The 21769-nt window shown below is 38.4% G+C and overlaps 1 protein-coding gene across 1 annotated transcript in view; it reads left to right on the top strand.

Moving 5' to 3' along the window:
• Window positions 1-4150: 4150 nt before the first annotated feature.
• The window catches only part of IARS2 (isoleucyl-tRNA synthetase 2, mitochondrial), a 30269-nt gene continuing 12650 nt past the window's right edge, over window positions 4151-21769 (top strand). Inside the window, exons 1-14 of the mRNA XM_075706933.1 lie at window positions 4151-4393; window positions 4961-5083; window positions 6162-6318; window positions 7507-7655; window positions 7743-7792; window positions 7892-8001; window positions 8087-8177; window positions 8534-8649; window positions 10299-10468; window positions 11382-11472; window positions 11682-11833; window positions 12866-13026; window positions 20606-20708; window positions 21332-21425. Of these exons, the coding sequence (XP_075563048.1) occupies window positions 4151-4393; window positions 4961-5083; window positions 6162-6318; window positions 7507-7655; window positions 7743-7792; window positions 7892-8001; window positions 8087-8177; window positions 8534-8649; window positions 10299-10468; window positions 11382-11472; window positions 11682-11833; window positions 12866-13026; window positions 20606-20708; window positions 21332-21425 (1810 nt within the window). The remainder of the gene's footprint in view (window positions 4394-4960; window positions 5084-6161; window positions 6319-7506; window positions 7656-7742; window positions 7793-7891; window positions 8002-8086; window positions 8178-8533; window positions 8650-10298; window positions 10469-11381; window positions 11473-11681; window positions 11834-12865; window positions 13027-20605; window positions 20709-21331; window positions 21426-21769) is intronic.

Raw genomic sequence — 21769 nt, 5'->3', positions numbered from 1 at the left:
TGGGTTACTGCCAGTGAATAGTAATGAAGTTAGCTTTGACTTTTTAAAAATACAGTTAACAAACACAGGGATATAAAGCTATTAGACAAGATTTTTCAAATATCCATGCTCTGTCTTGACAGTGAACCTAGTTTTCCTCACTAAAATAAAATCTGGCATTAAACAAGAACAACAACAGCAGCAGCAGAAACTCTTATCATAAATGTTAAGAAAAAGTGTAGTCTACACAAAGTGCTCAATTTCTGTACATTTTGAACGTAAGTTCATTTTTTCAGAACTGAACCTACAAAGTTAGTTTGTGCCCAGACCCAAGTACAAGGCTACCAGACAGGATGACAAGAGCAACTTTACTTACTATTTTTATTTGTTTAAATCTAAAATAGGCTTTCGTATATGGCCTAATTGTGGACACAAAATAGGCTAATGATATGCAGATACTGCAAACACTGCACTTGTATGCGAAAGTCTGTTAATCTAAATTTTACCATCCTTTCTGTATTTCTTTAACTTCTCTTGATTGCTTTAAGGAAATCCATTACATCTTCCTTCCTCCCCTCAACATTGTCATTCTTCCTATTGTACTGCCTTCCATGTCTGTTCCCCAGCACACATCAGCGGAGCTCACTATGCCTTCAGTTGCCAAATAGAAGAATAACATCACTTTTGCAAAAGGAATCATCATTCCTCCCAGCTTTTTTCTACCTCGGGAAAAAGAAGTATTGATAACTGTGCTGTATTATTTAAAATGCACTGCTAATTGCTTTTTATGTTCTCCTGTCAGTTTTTTCTCTCTGTGTAGATTACATGTTATTTGGGTTGGGTTCACATGTATGATATACTTCCAAGTAAGCACCAGAGCACACAGCTAGGAAAAAGTAACAGAGGAACTCATTAATCACCACATAGAAGATGATATATTAGGCTTCCTTCACAATCAATATTTGCAGCAATTGCAGCAAGTATTGCTTAAGTGGCAATAGGTGGTTATACAGTACCTGTCCTTTCTTATTTGAGAAATCTACTCGGTAAAGTATTATATAATGAGGTGATAAGGCTAGCTACTGTAGATGATATTGATGTGACCTGAAGTTCACGTCTGTTTACAGCAAAGGCAAACAGCTATGTTAGAGGTATCAAAATCCCAAATGTAGCTAGTTTAAGAACTTCTTCAGCATTTTAGAAACACTGTACAGGTACCTCTAAAGTCAGAAGATTTCTGAAGCTAGAAGAGTAGAGTGATTGTGTAAGTACATTCAAAAAGCACAGTTGCTACTGTTAATTATTATTTACTGCTCGTGGATGGGAGCAAAGTGCTCTGGAGTCCTGTAAAATAGCCAAGGTCCATACCAGAAGTGCACGTGGGCTATCTTAGACTGGTAACAATGGCTACAGGGGAAATTTTGGATGTGCTACATGTGGCAAAAAGCAGCTGTCAAACAACTGAAAGTCGTAGAGCAAATACATAGAATCATAGAATCGTTTAGGTTGGGAAAGACCTTTAAGATCATCCAGTCCAACCATTAACCTAACACTACCAAGTCCACCACTAAACTGTTGGTTCTCTCTTGGTTTGTTCTCCGTTGGTTGCTTCAGCACCCTATTCTCCCCTTTTTGCCATGTCATTTAACACATGGGAGACAGATACTATTTTAAGTATGTACCATCATGTGAAACAAGTTAACTGGAAGGAAAATTGAATGTAGTTCATTCCATACTGAAAATACCTGGAATATGAGTACTTCTGAGCAAGAGTAAAAAAATTAGCATATCAGATGCGAAGTTTGGGTTAAAGAATTGAGCTCAGAAGACAATTAAGATGTTATGCTCAGCTTCTGATTCTTCATTTGACCTTTTACTGCACATTTGATGCTGCTTCATAAAATGAGGTTAAAACTTACTGAATTGTTTTAAAGGCTTGATTTATTTAATGTTTGCATAAAGTTTCAAAAAACTCAGAAAACAATACAGAAATACTGTCTTACATTCTTGAAGCTTGACCCAAAGTGTTTCTTGGGCACATTTTTCTTGGACGTTCTTAAGTCAAACAAGTATACTTTAGGTAGTGAACCTATACCTGAATTCTCTAAGCAAAACTTAAAATATTCTTATGAAAAACAAGATTTATTAAGAGAAACTGAAATGGGAGGTTCGACACCCCCTCCACCCCAATACAGAGTGAGTAACTAATGAAGTGCAAAGTATGTTACTACTGCAAAATGTGCCTGAATTTCTTACGGGGCTACATCTCCTATGTGGCACATTCTCTGGTGTGTTGGACCTTTTTGGTTAGATAACTGTGTGTGTGCTAGCTGTCCATAAGCTTCTCACCTCTGGAACTTTTTTATCTCAAATTGACTAGTTTATTTATAAGTTTATGGCACATTCTTTCTGATGAGGGCAATGTCTAATGTATACTTCCATAATACATTTGAGAATATATTGCTTGCTTTGGACAAACAAGTTTGACTCTTACAAAACTGTACAGTTTAAAAAGATTGCACAGCAACTATCCCTCAATTTAAATTTGCATATTATTTTCAAAACAGACCTTGTCCTCCAAAGACCATCCATCCTTTCTCCTAGCCTAGCAACCAAATTGTTGAACGGTCTCAACTTGACAAACCAGCCTGCTTTGACAGTTACTAAAATAAATGAGTTCTCCGGTTCTTGTAACAGATCTTAACTTTGAAATATTTAAATATTACAGGATGGCTACAATTAATTTCTCAGAACAAGTATGAAGGATTTGTTGATGTTGCTATCTCAGTGTCTTTTCTGCAAACATCCGTTTTCCAAATTTGTAACTTCACCTGATGAAAGGAGAAAATGGCCAGCACACACAGCATGCTTTTAAATGCAAGTGCTAAACTATGACTTCTTCCTCTGAACTCTTCAAAGCCCAAGTGACTAGAGCACCCTACTTCTTTACAATAAACATTGGCTCACATTTAGTAAAAGATGAAGTTTTCATTCTGCCTAACGTAAGGATATGGTATTTACCCAGCAGAAGCGGGCTAGGACATGGAGTGGGACCCCAGGGTCCCACTGCGGTTCACCTACAGACTTCCAGTGGCAAAGGGCTGCGGCTACCTCATTTCACCAAAGTGCTTTAGAATCATAGAATCATAGAATCGTTTAGGTTGGAAAAGACCTTTAAGATCATCCAGTCCAACCATTAACCTACACTACCAAGTCTACTCTAAGCCAATCAAGGGTAGACTAGACTGAACCATGTCCCAAAGTGCCACATCTACCCGTTTTTTGAACACTTCCAGGGATGGTGACTCCACCACCTCTCTGGGCAGCCTGTTCCAATTCTTGACCACCCTTTCCGTAAAGAAATTTTTCCTAATTTCCAATCTAAACCTCCCCTGGCGCAGCTTAAGCCCATGTCCTCTCGTCCTTTGAGGCCTTTTGAGTTGGTGTTAAAAAAAACCCCAAACAAAACCAAACAACAAACCCAAAACAACACCCCTACACCACAAATCTGTTCCTGATTCCCTTGTAGTTAGGATTGCCGGTGGTATACTGCCCGCAGTGCAGCCCAGACCGGCCGGTGTTACGGAGCACTGAACAGTGCTCTCTCAACGCATGTAGCCGAGCACCGCATCGCGTAAAATCGCTGGTCGTGGATGACGGGAACAGCTCTGCCTGCTGGTGCAGCAGCTCACTCACCGTCTCCAGCCTGGCTTCTCCCTTGAGCTCGGTAGTGACCGGGCTTCTCCCGCTCCCCCTCCGCCCCTCACCGTTCACCAGCCGCCTGCGGGAAGCTCCGAGCTCGCCACAAGCCCTTCTGTCGGTCCCCTTGCCAAACAATGAAGTGACCGAAAGCGAAGTCCAAGCCCCGCCGGTCAGCTCCCGCGGAGGCCGGGAGCTCCCCGCCCCGCTCCGCCGCGCCGCCCGCCGGCGTCTTCAGGAAGCACTCGGCCCGGTCGCGTCAGGGGAGCGCCATCGCCTTTACAAAATAAGCTCGAAACGCCCCAAATCCTTCCGGCTCCGGGAGCGCTCCCCCGCCGGGAGGCCTCCGCGGCGAGGAGTCAAACGCGTTGCTGCGTGACGTGTCCCTTGCCGCGGCCCGTCGCCGCCGCGCCGCTTGCCGTAGCGCCGGCGGAAGTGTTTCCCCAGCGCGCGCCGCAGGGGGCCCGTGAGGATGTTTCGGGCCTGGCGGGCGCCGCCGCTGGCCCGGGCCGGGGCGCGGGTCGGGCTGCGGGCCCGGGCGGGGGTCGCCTGGGGCTGGGCGCGCTCCGCCGCCTCGGAGGCCAACAGCCGGCAGCCCGCGGCGGAGAGCCGGCAGGACTCCCAGTACCGGGACACGGTGCTGCTGCCGCGCAGCCGCTTCCCCGCGCAGCTACCGGGGCGGCTGCAGCCCGAGACCGAGCTGGAGACGCAGCAGGTAGCGGCCGGGGCCGGGGCCGGGGCCGGGGCCGGGGCTGGCTCGGCCCGGGGGGCGCGGCGGGGCTTGGCCCGGCGGCGGAGCCCCGGGCCCGGGAGGGAGGGCGGGGGTGGCGGGCGGAGGGTTGCCTACGGGCCCGCCTTTGCAGCGGTTCACTTCTTGGAGGTCTGGGCCTTTGGAAGTCTTGTCTTGGAAGTCTTGGAGGTCTGGTGCCCGGCCAGGCCGGCTGAAGTTAGCTGTCGGAGAAAGGTGAAGAGCTCGGGGTCTTCAGTTAGCGACTTATTTACAGTCTGGATACTCTCAGGTTTGTTACGGCTTCGTGTGGAGGAAGAGTAAACACCCTCCTGATGGTGGAGAGCCAGAGTAATGACGTTAGGTGTAGTGTTATGCCTGGCTTGGGCTTTTTAATAGTTTTAAACTACTGACATATTTGGTTACAGAGTTAGGAAAGTTAACTTTCTGCGTGTGTTTGTTTTCAATATACGTTTTACTGTGAAGCCAGAATTCAGACTTTTTGGAAGCACAGAGACCTGTGACGATTTTGGTGGTTTTGTCTCGTCTCTACAGAAATGTGGTTTTTCCGAACTGTATTCGTGGCAAAGGCAAAGGAAAACAAAGCAGGAGTTTTGTCTTCATGACGGTCCACCTTATGCCAATGGAGACCCTCACGTTGGGCATGCGTTAAATAAAGTAAATATTTACTTATTCGTACTGTACTGTTTTGAAGTGGTAAATACGTCCCATAATGTGCTGTGTGTTCCCCATTCCCATTTAAATCAATAGCACTTTAAAGTGTTCAGTGTTTTGGTAGACAGGGCTTTTAAAAAGCAAATGATAAGGTTATGTAGATACCGTATGATGCCATGGTGACATAGATACAATACCATGATATAAATGCCATATACCAGTATATGGTACCTTTATGCTGAATGCTTATTAGTGGGCAGAACACTTCATTAAAAAGAGAACTTTTTTTTTTAGAGAAAGTCTAGCCTTCATTCCTAAGCCATGTTAAATGCACAGTTTATTTCTGTTTTGAACGTACCACACATACGCATGGGGGTGAGTATTTATTTCTATATGTGTACGTGTAATAATGTTGCTGGAACACATGGTTGAGCTGTGCCTTGCTATTCTTTTTTCCTTGGGGTATTTTGTAAGTTTGTATATTGCATTTATTTTATTTTATCTGGGTATCTTCAGCGGAACCACAATGTCTAAATGTTGATGGTTTTTAAAATGTAAGTTTCGGCTTTGAAATAGTATTCCTAAATATGTTTGGATACATCTAGATTCAGTCCTGAGAATGGCAGCATTACATATGCTACAAAGTGGGAGAGACTAAAATGTGGCCCACAGCTTCTTAAGGTACTAGTGCTAAAGCTTGGACATCTGAAAATGACAAATTTTGGTAGGTGATCACTTATATCAAAAAGCAATAATGTGCACTAGGCCAACACTGTAGATCCAGCTCAATGTTTTAAACATGAGAGCAAGTAGAATTTGTTTGCTTCAAGTCTTACAAGTTTATAAACTACATCTTTCAGTTATACTGAATGTGAATTCCTTTGATCAGAGGTCCTTTGAGGTTCTGCCAAAATACAAGATGTGGGCAAGAAAAAAATCATAAATGGATGGTCATAAATGTAAATGTATCATGCAGCCTTTTATATTTGCTTTTTTTTTTTTAATAGGAGGATCTTAATTAATAATGTAGCTATTCCACATGGGGGAGCTAAAGTGATAACTGACTCTTGTGCCTTTTCAGATTTTGAAAGACATTACTAATCGTTTCTACATGATGAGAGGTTATAAAGTACATTATGTGCCAGGATGGGATTGTCATGGATTGCCAATTGAGTTGAAGGCATTGTCAGAAGTCAAAGGAGCTGAAAATCTTTCACCAATGGAAATTAGACAGAGAGGTAAACTACTGTTTGCAATATCTTTCTAGAAAACGTTGGCTTAAGTATTTGTACATCCTACTCGGCATGTTTTGAATTTTATGCTTTATAAATAGCTTTTATACTTTATTGGGTGCTTTTCTGTTAGCTCTGAGTAACATTTTCTAGGGTCGCTGTACATATTTGCCAAGCAGATTGAGTACAATGTAATCTTATGAAGTGGGATAATTGAACACAGGCTTAATTTTTTGCTGGAATGAACATGCATAGTGTTGACCGTGGGTTTAAAAAAAAAAAAAAAAAAAAGGACCGAGGATTTGGATTTCTGCTTTGTATAACCGTGTAGCAGCATGAAACCGGTATTTATCAGACCAGCATGCTTTTGGGTTTTGAAGACTGAATTTGCTGAGGAGCTAAAAAGAAGCTCCTCCTAAACTTGGATTCCCTGCTTGAGCAGGCAGTTGGACCAGATGACCTCCAGAGGTCCCATCTGACCTCAGCCATTCTGTGATAAAAACTGGGCTTCACCAGGACAGCTTGGCTCAATATCATAATTAGGGATGTATATATTGACTCCGTTTTTAACAATGTTGCAAACTGTAGGGGTGATCCTTTCAGAGAAAGTTAGTCTGCATTATATGGAAACTGTTTTGAAAAAATAATTTCAAATACCGTATGTACTGAAAGACAGCAACAGTCAGCTGTAAAACTATTTGTAATGAGCAATTTTAAACTGCTTTAGCTTGAAATAGCAGCAATGACATGGGCTAACTTATTTTCAGACGCGTGTTGCTTTGAAACATTTGGATCAGCATCAACAGAAGTGGTTAATTTTCACTCTTATTTTACATTATTTGAGAATGCATTTTGAGAAATTGTTCTTCATAACTAAATATACTTATTTTTTTCCATCTTCCTTAAAAACAAAGTTTATGTTCTAGAGACACTTGTGCTTTATGTCCCTGTATTAGTCAAAAAGTGCCACTCCTGGATCTTTTTACTCTTTGCAGTCATTTTACGTAACTACTTCTCTGAAATACGTATTTTTTTGAGCCATAAAAATCTATTTAATACATGTCAGTAATTAGTGCACAGTTTCAAGATGTTCAGCTCAGGCTTTTTTAAAAAAATGTCAATAGCATATTTTAAATGGTATTATATAGCTCTTAGTGGCCTAAACCATGTGCTTAATGGAGTTGTTCCCTTCAGCCAGAGAATTTGCAGAACAAGCAATTGAGAAACAGAAATCTGCCTTCATTCGTTGGGGTGTAATGGCAGATTGGGCTAACTGCTACCGTACATTTGATCCGAAGTATGAAGCGAACCAGCTGAGAGTCTTCTACAAAATGTATGATAAGGTATGTTGAGCTTTTGTTAAAGTGTGTTTTGTTTTGTCATGTGTTTCAATTCCCCTAACTTTTTTTTCCTCTCCCTTTCCTCTTTAGGGTTTTGTTTATCAGGACTATAAACCTGTGTTCTGGTCTCCTTCAGCAAAGTAAGAATCAACTTACTATTTTGTCTTAAGAATTTTAGCAAGGATATCAATAGCTTGTCCTGTTCAAGTGTGTTAACTTATGTTTGATCATCCTCCCAGAACAGCCTTGGCTGAAGCAGAGCTTGAATACAACGAGCAGCATGTCAGTCGTTCCGTGTATATGAAATTTTCCCTGTTAAAGTCACCGCCTAAGTTGACTTCTGTGATAGGTATGACTTCTGTATAGATTTTAAGACTGATAACTTTTCTTTTTCTAACAATTGTAAGTAAAGAACTTCTAATTTACATCTGCAGATGAATCATCCCGTGCTAGTGTGCTAGTTTGGACCACACAACCTTGGACTGTGCCAGCCAATCAAGCAGTTTGTTACATGCCAGATTCAGCGTACGTGTCTTTAACTTGGCTCAGTGATCTGCATCAGTCCTTATCAATATTTATCAGCAAAGTTAAAACGTTTACATTTTAAGGCATCTTTTTTGTGATTTTTTTTTCTTTTAGGTGACGCAATTGTAAGCTTTGTTCTATCTCTCAATATGTTAATTTCTGCTTGCTTTTTTTTTTTTAAGTGATTTCTTCTTCCTGATGTTATTATCTTGAAATTCTTTTGAGATTTAAGAGTGAACTGGACAGTAGATCTTAAAATATATTTTGCTTTCCTTTAGAGATAGAGCATTTAAATGATTTGTAGCTTTATGGTGCTTGTAATTATTTAGTATCACAAATATATGTTTGCATTGTAGATATTCAGTTGTGAAATGTACAACTACTGGTGAATACTTCATTCTAGCTGCAGATAGAGTTGAATCTACAGCTGCTGTTTTGGACACGCAGTTTGAGGTTATGTCAACGTGTAAAGGTAGGTGTTAATATTGTCAATCTTATGTTGGTTAGAAATCTGCTTGTAGGTGTCTGAAAATTGCTTCGGTTTTGATGTATTACCAAGTATGTTTATGTTTTGAGAATTTGCTTCACTAAAATAATACAAAGAAGAGTGGCAGTCTGTCAGATTTAGTGTTGGTGTATTGTAGCTCAAATTTTCATCCGTAGATTTCAAACTACTTTTTAAATTCTGGATTCACACTCAGAAAACTTAAACACGGAGTGGAGGTCTGTTCAGTATCAAAGTCTTAATTACGCTGAATGCCACTTGTCTGTCTCTGTCTCATCCATTGCTGATGAGAACAGGGGGCTAATTACAAGTATGGTTGCTGACTGCCTGGTAGCTAAATTCTGTGAAAACTATTGAAATTACCTAGTGTAGCAGAATCAGTAGCACTATCAACTGTTGACGTTCTGTTACTTTTCAAGTATTTAATTGTTAAGAGGTGTCTTAAGCCTTCACCATAACTATAAAGAATATTGAGGTATTGTAGGTGACGACTGTTGTCTGTACTGACAAACTAAAGCGGTTAAGTTTACATCCTAACAGACTGCATGGTGATATTTCTTAACAGACAGACTTCTGATTCGGTGTCATGAGTTGGGATTTAATGTGTCATTTGTAAACTTTATTCATTTGCCTTTATCAGTGATTTAATGCTGGAAATACGCATATCTGAAGGAGGTGAGAATGGTGGTTTCTATGACTTTTTCTTTTCAGGTTGTTTTGGTGTCTTTCCATGCCTTCTTTTTCAGAGGGGAAAAAAATTATCCGTTTCTCTGCTTAATAATCTTTTTTTACCTAATGATAAAATTACCTGGAGGTGGCGTTCTCACAGATTCCACCTTCTTGAATCACATGATTTGGAGATAACATGCAGCAGTAGAGTTGGACCTTCTCGAAAAGAAATTTAATATTAGAACCTGTTCTTTTTACCTTCCCGTATATTCAGTAATTAGTTATATTTATTACCTTTCTGTATTTGTGTACCTAGCTGTGTTACAGTAGTTCCTTCTAGGAAAAAAGCGTTCAACAAAGGCCGTTTTGTCATATGAAGCATTCCTTAAGCTCTGTGATTCTTGACTTTCAGCAAGGCTTTACTACTAAGATTTCTTCAGTGGTTTTTTTAAACCTTAAATTGTCAGTAGCTTCATTCATGCTGTGCTCTCTTTATTTGTATGTAATTTAGAGAATTTAAATGGATTGTTCATGTTAGTATTAGTACTTAGTTGCAGAACTTAGGATAAGATCCAAAATTCAAGGGTGTTAGCCTACTAAATCATTATTGAGATCTCTTTCCGGAACACTGAGACACTGGTCCCCAAGAAACGGGAACGTGTGGAGTGTCTCTAGGTGGAGCATGACTGCTAATGGAATACCATTGTCTAAGGTAGAAGAAAAGCTTTTTCTTCAAAGGAAAAAAACTGTGTGTAAGATTAACAACACAGAGAATTTGAAAGCATTTGGACAGGGACCCACAAACAAGATAAAGAAAGAAGTAGTACATCTGAATAGTGTCCCATGCATACACTTGCTGATCGGTTGTTCTATTTCTGCTCTCTGATAAAAGAAGCTGAATGGATTAATTGTTTCTCTATTTTCTCTTCTGCTTTTTTCACCCCCAGGTGTAGATTTGGCAGATGGTTCCTGTGCTCATCCCACAATTCCTGGCAGAGTCTCTCCTCTGTTACCTGCAAATCATGTGACAATGGCAAAAGGCACAGGATTAGTTCATACAGCCCCAGCTCATGGTATGGAAGACTACGGTGTAGCTTCCCACCATCAGCTACCCACGGTACTTTATTTTTTCAGCTGTTGCTCTTGACTTCCTGCAACTGTTTGATCACGTGCCACTGAAGTGATTGTTATGATTTGTGCATAGAACTTGAAAATGTTTTGAAGCATTCAGACAAGTTTGTGTATCACTAGTGGCCTGCAGGAATGCAGGACTAACCTTAAAGAAGTGCGTACCATAATAAAAGGATGAAGTTTTTCATCCATCTGCTACTTAAAGCTTACAGGGAAGTGGTAGAATACAATCAGATTTCTCTTCTCTCTCTGTGTTTTTGTTTCTTAAAGGATAACACAGACAACAATTCTCAGATACTGGCTCTCAGTACTCAGAATTGGCTTTTAAAGCTGTATCTTGCAGACCAGTAAATCACCAGTTATGTGGGTCATTATTACTATGCTTTTTCAGCAAAGCTTGTTTTAAACACATACATAAATACAGTTCAGTTATGCATGATCAGTTTGTGCTTGATGGAAATGAAGATGCAGGGTATTCTTTTTCTCTTTTACCTTTTTAAAGAGGTGACTCTTGAGATGTTCCGAAACCTGATTATACTCGTATTTCTGGTTGGTTTTTTTCAAGGGTACGGTTTTTCTTGAGGTTTTGTTTGTTTGTTTTTGTTTTTCATGTTAATTTGGAAAGTCATTGAAATACTAACCAGTGAGTTGATGTAAGACAGTTGTGGGGTATCTGCAAATACAATGGCGTTCGTTTCTTCTGATATGTAAAATTCACTTGCCTGGTAGATTACTAAACTGCAGTTCACTAAATCTGAAGTGTACTTAAATACAACATACCTCACTATTCATCAGAAAAGTAGGTACTTAGCAGAGCACTTAACTCACTTTTAAATACCAAAAAGGTAATTAATTGCCACATGGTATTTTATTGACATGATTAACATACTTATTTTAAGGATTGCCTTGTGGATGAAGGTGGGTTTTTTACCGAAGCTGCAGGTCCTGAACTTCAAAACAAGAATGTCCTTGAAGAGGGGAATGAAGCTGGTGAGTATTTGATGTTTAGTCATTTGTTACTTTATCAGTTACATTCCTGCAGGTACATTTTGAGGGTTCATATAAACTGAACACATTTTGAATATGGACGAGGTACAGGCACTTCTTATTATGTGTTGATCATGGAAGGGAATGAATTGAGGTTAAAAGTAGCAGTATGTTCAAATCGGGTTTTAATCTTGCCTCATTTTTTCTCTCAGTCATTCAGATGCTTCAAGCAGCTGGGAGTTTGTTAAAAGAGGAGAAATATGTGCACAGCTACCCGTATGACTGGAGGACTAAAAAACCAATAATTATTCGTGCCAGCAAACAGTGGTTTGTAAACACAGCAAGCATGAAGGCTACAGCACAGGTATGTAACTTTGATTTGTTATGGGATGTTTAAAGACAGCTGATGCCATTTGGAGTCAGAAAAAAAACCTTGCTGTAGCTCACCCCAGAATATGTTCTTCTCTAGGGTTTACAAGCACTAGTTGAATAGTGTTAGTTATTTTTGGAAGTGATGAATGTTGTTGTTGTTTTGTCAATATAATCCAGGATAAATACATTGACTGACATATTTGTTCATTGTATTTGCAGGAGATGTATAAGTTTTTTTTAGAGCTACTGCATTTTTTCCCCAAAAATATTTTTAATACAATGTTTCAAGGAATTAAATCAGAAGAGATAATTTTATCACTATTAAAATTACCTTTGTTATGGTAGCCTTGCATGGCCGGACATCTTTGTTTGCTCCCCTATTAATTTTGCCACAGTCCTATTTTAAACAACTTTAAAACTCTTTTTTTTTTTTTTTTTTTTTTTTTTTTTTTTTTTTAATGCAGTGCTCTTTGAAATTATGTACATCCACACAGAAAACTCAGGCCAGCACCTTAGCCTGTCTTGGGTAATAGTGATTTCATTCTAATTAGGGCATGAGGTGTTTATTCCATACTCATCTTTATCTAGAATGAAGGAAAATATGATGGTTATTCAGCAGGGTTGGGAGTGAGTGGTGGCCCACACTCTCTAATTACAGGCGTATGTATCCAGGTGTGGTTTCAAAGTAGACAACAGCACAAGACACAATGAGCTATTAAACTTCAGGTAGAGATACCGGTGCCATTTCTAACTCACTTTAAGGTGCATCTGCTAGAGAATCAGAGCTGGCAAAAAAGCATTGGTTGCTCTGTGGGGACATGTACAGTATATACAGCATTCTAAATACGTTATTGAAGAGCAACATGCGGTGAAGTAAATGAAGTAAATGTGACAGTTGCCCAAGAACATGTTACTCAGTACTGGGAGTGGGAGTATAGACCTGTACTTTTTTTTTTACTGATAGCATAAACAGTGTTTGTCTGAATGCTGAAGCATGTTCAACAATTCACTGTCTACTTTATAGGAAGTACTGAAAAAAGTGAAAGTTATTCCTACATCTGCAGCAAACAGAATGCTGGAAATGCTGGACAGAAGGACGTTTTGGTGTATATCACGGCAAAGATGTTGGGGTGTTCCGATTCCTGTTTTTTATCAGAAGAACACAGGAGAATGCTTGATAAACAGGTATTTGTCTAGGTTTTTATACTAAAAAAGGAAAGAATGAACACTGTCTGTTCTGCTGCAGTTACACGATATTATAAAACTTCTAACTATTTAAGTATAAATACATAGAATCATAGAATTGTTTAGGTTGGAAAAGACCTTTAAGATCATAAAGTCCAACCGTTAACCTAGCACTGCCAAGTCTACCACTAAACCATGTGCCTAAGCACCTCATCTACATGTTTTTTAAATACCTCTAGGGATGGTGACTCAACCTCTTTCGTAGGCAGCCTGTTCCAATACTTGATAACCCTTTCGGTGAAGAGATTTTTCCTAATATCCAATCTAAACCTCCCCTGGTGCAACTTGAGGCCATTTCCTCTTGTCCTGTCGCTTGTTACTTAGCAGAAGAGAGGCACTAAAAGAACATAAGACACTAAAGTTCATTAAAAAATTACTTTTGAGTATTACTATCAGATCATTTCCTTTGAAAATTTCTTTACATGCTTTTACTTGTAATTTTTTATACACAGAGCTAATTCAGCTATAACTTAAAACAGTCAAAAACTCACTGCTGAAGGTGACTTGTATGTAAGTAATAGGAACCAATTTACTTAGATACTGAAGTTACCTGAAAAGTCCCCTTCATAGTAATTGCTGCTTTCATCCCTCATGTTCAAGTTAAGTGAGCTGGCAGTAATTGCTGGCCTTTACATTTAAGCAAGGAGTAAAATGCAAGTTGTAGTTAGAACAGATTGCACCTGTAATTCTAGCACTATAAATTGAACAATAGAGGTATTTTGTCAAAATAGCTTTTTGCAATTGAATAAGCGACAATGAGATATCTGAAGTGGAATAACCAAATTGGTTGCAGAATAAATAACTGCACTTTGTTTCAAAATAAAATTGGAGTGGTTTTGAAGAGCCAGCCTTAACAAATGTTAAGTAAGTGACCTTTAGCTGTATGATTTGGTATGTCTAAAGCTTCAGATGCTAGCCTTATTCTGCCATCTTTTGGTTAAGTTAATAGCATCCAGCTATTGCAAACACTGCATTTCAGGAATTCCAGACAATGTAACATGGAGGAAATCCAAGCTATGCTTTAAAACAAGAAACCTCAAGCAAATATGATCCTTTTCTGTCTTTTAAGGAGTAATAAGAGTTCTGCTTTTACCCTTTTGGTGAACAGAGGTTTTCAATTGTGAATATCCTCTAAGAGGTGGTTTTGTAAAAATAGTATTGTGGAGTTCCACATCCATTGTTTATTTCCATAATTGTTTTGTGTCTTGAGAGGTGCTAGTGTAACTCCATTTTATACATCTTAACCTTACAACCATTTGTGCAAATTCATTGCGGATAATAAGATTGCATAGCTGGAGATGAACTTAAGTAGTGTTGCAGAACTGTTTTTATTCTGGTGTGGAATAAATATACTGCAGAGAGTCCAGCACGTTTTCCAGAGGCTGGACTGAGCACATAAGTATAGTAGTAGGTGAGGCTTAGGGTGTGGAGAGCAGGGAATGGACTTTGTAGTTAGTCCTTAGCTTCACCTAGTGTGACTGGGTGTGTAGGTGCACAGATATGTACTTTGACTCTCTCACAGTAGGCAATAACTGTTGAGAAGAGACCACAATAATCGCAGTCATTTATAGTACCTGAATAATGCTGACGCACATCAGGAAGTAAAAAGGGATGGAGGCTCTGTGGGGTGTAAAATCATTTTACCTGCAAAAACTTTTACTGTGTTAAAAAGTAAGTATGTGTTCATATTAAAAAATTATAGTTTCTGAGGAATACTTACTGTAGTCTGTCTGCAGAGTAGGCTTGAGTGTGTTACTTGTGCTTGCTTAAAATTGTTAAATATGTAGTTTAACAACAAAGTAAGAGCGTAATGAGAAACAGTTTAACAGTTGGCAGTCAAACGTGAAGGGCACCGTGAAGCAATAGGTCCTTCAGAACATAGAGGAGCTGACCCAGCTGGTACAGAAAGCATTTGAAAGGAGGGATGCATGGGAATTCGTTTAGATTGTAGGAAGATTACCTTGAAAGCCAGTGACCTGCATGAAAAAGCATGTCTTTTGTAAGTGCTTGAGCTGTGTGAGATTATTGCTGGAGTTGTATGATATGTGGCAATCAGGGCATTTTGGCGTGCTAAACTGCAATAGTTTAACAATTCAACATTTGTGCGTAGGTATTGGCTCAGCAGTCATGCATGTAGGTGAGTGAACCAAGGGACAGTATGGCATGTTTAGTTAAAATTGATTTGGGGGAAAAAAAAAGAGACATTTAAGGAAAAAAAAAAAGACATATACAATATGCTTGAACAGTAGATTTATTTCATTTGACTGACAGCTTCTGATGCTCCTTTGTAGTCAGTACTCTTTACTTCTAATATATTTTACAGTAGAGGTGAAATTTTCAAAAGTGTAACACGCTCATTTAAATATTTAAGTTAGCTGTAGCAGACTTACGTAACCAGAGTAGGAAAAGTGCACAGAATATTGGCCTATAGAAATGACAGGCAAATTTAGAAAGCAGTCTGTCAATTCATAGGTCATTTTCCTGGACACCAGTTCTTACCGAAATAAATATTTAGGCTTAGCTGTTTCATTGCATTTGCATTATCATTTTGAAAATCTTATCACAATTAGGTCACTGACATATTTCTAACACTGAAGAAGTTTCATATTCAGACTGTGTGAATAATTAATATCATTAAACAACAGTAAATGGCTTACATTTCAAAACAAAAGCTGTTTCCTTATCTTGAATGCTGGATAAACGTGCTTCCAGTAGCAGCTGCTATGGAGTTTTTGAGTGGCTATCAAAAGTAACAGCATCTCCACTGGAAGTCAGTGTAGTCCACATGGAGTTGCTGTTACATATGAGAGCACCAATGGTCGATCTTAAGTGATCCTGGTTATGTATCACCTGTAAAAAGACTTCTTTTTAAAAAAAAAAGTCCCTAAAATAAACCATTTTGTTTCCTTCTAAGTGAGAGTTTCCTCTGAATCTGCTGCAGATTCAGGAAGGCTGCAGAAAGCTTCTCTTTCAAGATGCAACTGCTCATCTGTAACAGAATGTTTTTCCCACACCAACAATCCTGTCTTTCTAACTTGAAAGCCAAGAGCTGGATTGTAATCTTGCATGCAACAAGTTTCATGCAAGATCTCCACAAGTCTTCCTGTTTGCTGCTGTGGCCCCCCAGGCATTTGATTGTGTGACACTGTTGGTTGTAAATTATGGTTGTAAATTTAATACTCTACTGCAATTAGATTCTTTATGTAGAGTATACCACATCATATTGTGATCAGGAATTAAAAAATTATTATAAGATAGCAAAACCCTATATGAGAGAGAGAATAGGGAACATTTTTTCATTATTGCCATTTTCAGTAAGAATATGGAGGTAAGATTCTGTGCGATTTTTCTGTACAAGTGAAGAAAAAGACTTTAAATAGAATACATGCGTAAATAAATGCTTATACTGTTTGTCAACTTTCAGAATTTAATAGATTTCAAGAGAAAACATTCTGATTCTAGGAAATTCTGTAACTGGTGAAAGAGAAGAGAGAGAGAGCTCCAAAAGTAAAACGAGAGATTTGTATTTGCAGTAGTAGCTCAGACCAGGTAATGAATGTGAAATACATACTTTAATCTGACCTCATGCAATAACTTCTTTACAAATTCACAGATATTGGTAATAATAACTACTATTACAAAGATTATTCTAATGCCTCAGAACTTCTGTCCCCTTCTCTGTGACTTTGATTAACACGTAACTTAAATTTCTGACAAAGAAAACCCCAACCTATGTTTGAAGTAAAATACCCTGCACTCTAATTTGCTTTTTAAAATATTAAGACATTTCAGTGACTTGTAAGCAGTAGCAACTTACCATAACCTAAATACTTACTGCTGCAGTATCAACGTTCTTGTAAAAAAGAAGATAACTTGCCCTCTTTACTGTTGTTTGAAAGAAGTCAAGAGAACATCAGGCACTGTATTCTTCTTCTCCTGACTATATCTTAATGCTGCCTAATTTCTGTTAACACATTAAATAAGTGTTCAGCGTAATCAATATCAGACTTCAGAGTGATTGGCTGGTGTCGTGGTAGCGTGAATTGCCATAGGAGTTTCAGTGTTAAAACGTAGCAAGTGACACGTAATTGAAGTTCTTCTAGATAGTGTATGAATACAGGGCAAAGTTTTACAATGGTGTTTATTGCTAACTCGGTGAATTATCATGCTCACATTGAAGCCCACAGATTATAAAGTGATGAGTAGTTATTTGAGAAAGGTGGGTTTCACTTGCACCTTACATTAAAGTCCTTTGCAAAAATCTTCCTTCTTAACAATACAGATACCTTAAATATAGTCATTTCTCTTTCTCTTGTAATAGCTAGTTGTGAGGATCCTGGGAAAAGATTAGAGGAACAGGGTTTGGGTTTTTTGTTTGTTTGTTTTTCTTGGCTTTTTCAAACTGTAGGAGGAAAAAGTATTTGGTGAAATGGTGTCCTGGAAATCTTTGGTCTTAACTGTCTCCTCTTATAAAATACTTGACTGTTAATGTTCACTTACATTCTGTAGGGAAACGGAGTATAATGAAAAAAACTTGCACTGCTAAAATGTTTTTTTTACTTGATTTGAAACTATGACATTATTTTGATAATATTGGTCAATAATAAGTTGACTTCACAGTCATTGACTCTTTATTTCTTGTGATTCATAACACAAATCTGACCTTCTTTTAGTTGTCTGAAAACTTTGATCTGTAGCATAATTGTATCTGTTAGTTCACGTGTCACAAAAATGTGTCTTTAAAAAAAATTCTGCCCTTCATAAATTAACAATATAAGCCTTTGCATTGCATAGCAATACCCTTCATAAAAAGTTAGTCCATAGTATGTTTTCTAGTAATGCTGTATCTACAATGGTACACCACTGTTGTGTGGCATTGGCAATACTTACTATAAATGAAGGCAGTCATTTTACGATGAGGGAGATTGATAGCAAGGTTTTACTTCCTTCTTGTCCCTCCCCCTGCCTCTGATGGGAAGGAGAACAGTTCATCCTCACTACAGGTAACACAGTTTGCACTCTACACTGTGCTTCAGGTCCCCCCACCCTTATTAATTTCTCTAAATCTTTGTGTGATAGGCCTGACCTTAATTATTACCTCTTCCTTTGAGGAGAGATGTCATTGCAATTAAAAGTTGCAATGTCAGATAACTGGTGGTGCTTCAGGCTATATCTGCTTTACTTAAAGCTTAGAACATCTGAGAAACTGAGATTTCTGCTGTTACCAAGCTGAATCCAGATGGTTGCTGGAAAACATTGTTGGCCAAGAGTATATTCCTATGCGTTGTCCAAGGCAGCTGTTAGTTTTGGTCTGTAGCTGGATTTATCACCTTTTAAAAATCCCTGCATTGATATCGTCTGATACCTGTTAAATGCTTTAAAAATGTATAGGTTGAAAATGAATTCATCGCTAGAGTTTATGTCCCTCCACTGAAGCATATTACCAATATGGAAAGGTTACATGGAAGACAAGCTTAGTTCCTGTTTAAATTTTCTACTTGCTTTATAGAGTATGCAGGTAGCTTTTCTATATTGGTAATGGGTATGATTCTTGATCAGAAAAAAACTCTGCCTCTAATTTGATGCCAGAGCCATTAGCTGAGCACTGAATTACTTCTTCCATGAAATCACTCGATATGCACTAACCTTTTATCTGGTAATAAGCACGCCCTAGGGTAAATCATTCTCTTTCTAATTTGGTTACTCTGTCTTCTGGTGACTTCCGTGGGTAAGACTTGGCCAGTAACAGGAAGGCATTAAGGCTGTGGAGAGCTCTTGAAATGTTCACTTGAAGATAACTAGTTATCCATAATTGTCTTTAAAAATACAGTGATAGTGTATTTGAGAAGAATCGAAGATGGAGCCTTATGTTGGCAAGGAGTGAAAAATAATGTTATGTATTGCTTTTTCTAAAATGTTCCCAGGTGCTACGGCCTGTGTCATCATTGAAGGTCTGGGTGTAAAGTCAGGGCTCTTCAGTGGAAGGTACTGACAAGTACCTTCTTGTCTCTCTCACAAGAGAGAGATAAATTGAGTGGAATAGTTTAGTGTGGGCTGAGACAAACAGACTTTTCTTTGGCTTATTTGATTTTTCCCAAGAGCTTTCTGAATCTGAAAATTTAGCCTGAAGGCGGCAACACATAAGGGATACTTACCAGCTATCTGCCGGGGATCTACCAGGACTGGAGTTGTTTGCTTTTGTCTTGGAGAAGTAACACTTCACAACTGGAAGTATAAGCAAATAGGCCTCTGTGCAAATATTTCTGAAAGGAAAAGATACCACTCAGAACCAGAGCTCCTAAATGTTGTTTTACCAAGATAAATGTTAGCAGGTATATTACAAAGCCATAAATTGTGTCCTATCGTCATTAAACTGGAAGGTGAATGATATTCATTCTAGTCTGAAAGGGTAAGAATAGCAGTGGTATGCTAGCTGGCTGTTGCTTTGTGAGTGTTACTGGTTAGTGGGTTTTCTATCCAGAAAACCTACTGGGATGTTCTACAGGAATTTACTTTGAAAAGTAGATTGATTAATTGATGATAGATTGATTAATACAAAACTGTTGGTCTGTCACTGCAGTTTTATTGCCACAATCAAGAGCAAAACTGCATTTTCTTCTTACTGTTGCACCTCGTGTCATGTAATTAAGTAATAATTTGTTCTACATCTTCTTGGAGAACATGGGTTTTCATGCTTAAATTCTGTGTGTAAGAGTCCACTAAATGTTTTAGGGATGTAGCTCAACTTATTAGCAGTGCAGAAAAAATACCATGCTGAAGTCCAAATACAAAACTGAGTGATGATGCTAAGGAAGTTAGATAATCTGCCTTTTGTGTTTTTTCAAGTTAATTATGCCAGATCATTATTTTACTTTTTGCTCTTTCACAATACTATGTCAAGAAGTTAGTTAATTTATTAAATCTTAATTTCTTGAGTTAAAAATAAATTTCTGGTGGCTTGGGTAACACAGTGGTTTTAGTTTGAAGTTAAATACAGCAAATGTCTTAAAAATCACCTCTTTAGTAAGTGCTATGTGAGTCAGCAAGACAAAGTATGTGGGGTTTGTTTTGGTTTTTGAGCTGTCTTAATTTATGTCTAGACTTAGCATTAAATGATACTAAAAATCAATTCACTCATATATTGCCTTTAGAGCGTATGTTGAATGGTTGTTTACATCACTCCTGTACTGGGTACAGAAGTTTGTTTCCCACATTGCTGGGATTAATATATTTTTATATATATGTTTCTTACCAGTTTAAAAAAATGTTGCTAAAAAGGGTTTTTTGTATGCCCAGGTTTTACACAACCTTACCCATCTTGGAAGACAAAAGTAGGAAGTCTTTTTAATACAGGCAGAAAGCTCTGTGGAGTTTTGTCTGGATTAGAAGCTAGAAAATCACACGTTAAAATAGCTTGATCTCTTTATCAGTATATCTCACCACTTTGGATCCGGGATACTTGTAGAAAGGTACGATTAACTCATCAATTCATGAACCCCTTTTTTTCCTTCTAACCCAGTGAAACTATCACAGATGTCATCAAAATAGTGGAGCAGCAGGGAACAGACGCATGGTGGACCCTTCCTATTGAACAACTACTATCAAAAGAGGCTGTAGCGAAGGTAATCTTTTTACTTCAAATACAGAAGGTGCTTGAGACAGTTCACTGATGGGAAATAATATAAAACCTTCATATATTCCCATGATCCCTTTCAGTCTTGTACTTCATGAGAAGGTATCCTGTGAAAGAAATATTCAGAAAGTGCGATCTGAGTATGGCAAAATATGCACAATCAGATTTGTGCCGTTCATTCAGGGCAGAGATCTCCATCCTCCTTGTTTTAGTTCAGGAGGAAAGTGACATCCTAATTAACCAAACTATGAGACCAAATATATAGTAAGTCTTTGTCATTAAAATAGATTCAAATTTTTGTTTAGTTCTTCCTAATTTTTTATTGTTCCTTTAATAATTGTGTTGTTAAGCTAGCACACAAGCTGTAGCGTTACTCTGCCATCTTTTTTACTTTTATAATTTTTGCTTGTTCTGTTTTGGGTTTTCATCAGTAATTATCTGAAAACTATTGTGAAAAATAATATAAATTATTTTGTGTTCACTCACAAAGTTGGTAGCGGAGCCTGTACAAAACTGGTCCAGAAACCAAATCTACTTTATTTCTAGCTTTGAAAAGCATTAATGATACAGAGTATTCTATTTTGCATTATTTATTAATTGTTTTTCTAATAGGCTGGTGGTCATGATGTTTTGGATTATGTCAAAGGACAGGATGTCCTAGACATCTGGTTTGACAGTGGAACTTCCTGGGCTCATGTTTTGGAAGGTACAGATTAATATGGTGATCTTTCTTTTAAAACACTTGGAGAACAAACATATTTTGATGTCACTGTTTTGCATGATGGTGTTGGTGTCAGCAAAACTGAGTTAGATTATGCCAGCAGGAAATTGGTTGTGACTTCTTGTAAAGCTGCTTTTGCTTGTAAAGGTAAGGATTTAATGTTGGCAAACTCATTTTCAGCATAGTTGAAGCTGAGATTTTTCTAATATTCTGGCTGATTCTGCCATGTCATACCATATATCTTCTAATCAGAACATATTTGTTTTGAGTATAGAAGTTTCATGACAGAAACGGCCACGGTACTTCACTGCTATTTGGTAACTCTTAAA

Source organism: Pelecanus crispus, chromosome 3 (assembly GCF_030463565.1).
Source record: "Pelecanus crispus isolate bPelCri1 chromosome 3, bPelCri1.pri, whole genome shotgun sequence".
In the NCBI taxonomy this organism is placed as follows: Eukaryota; Metazoa; Chordata; class Aves; order Pelecaniformes; family Pelecanidae; genus Pelecanus; species Pelecanus crispus.
Note: the sequence above shows the minus strand (reverse complement) of the source record. Positions and strands in the feature narration are given on the sequence as shown.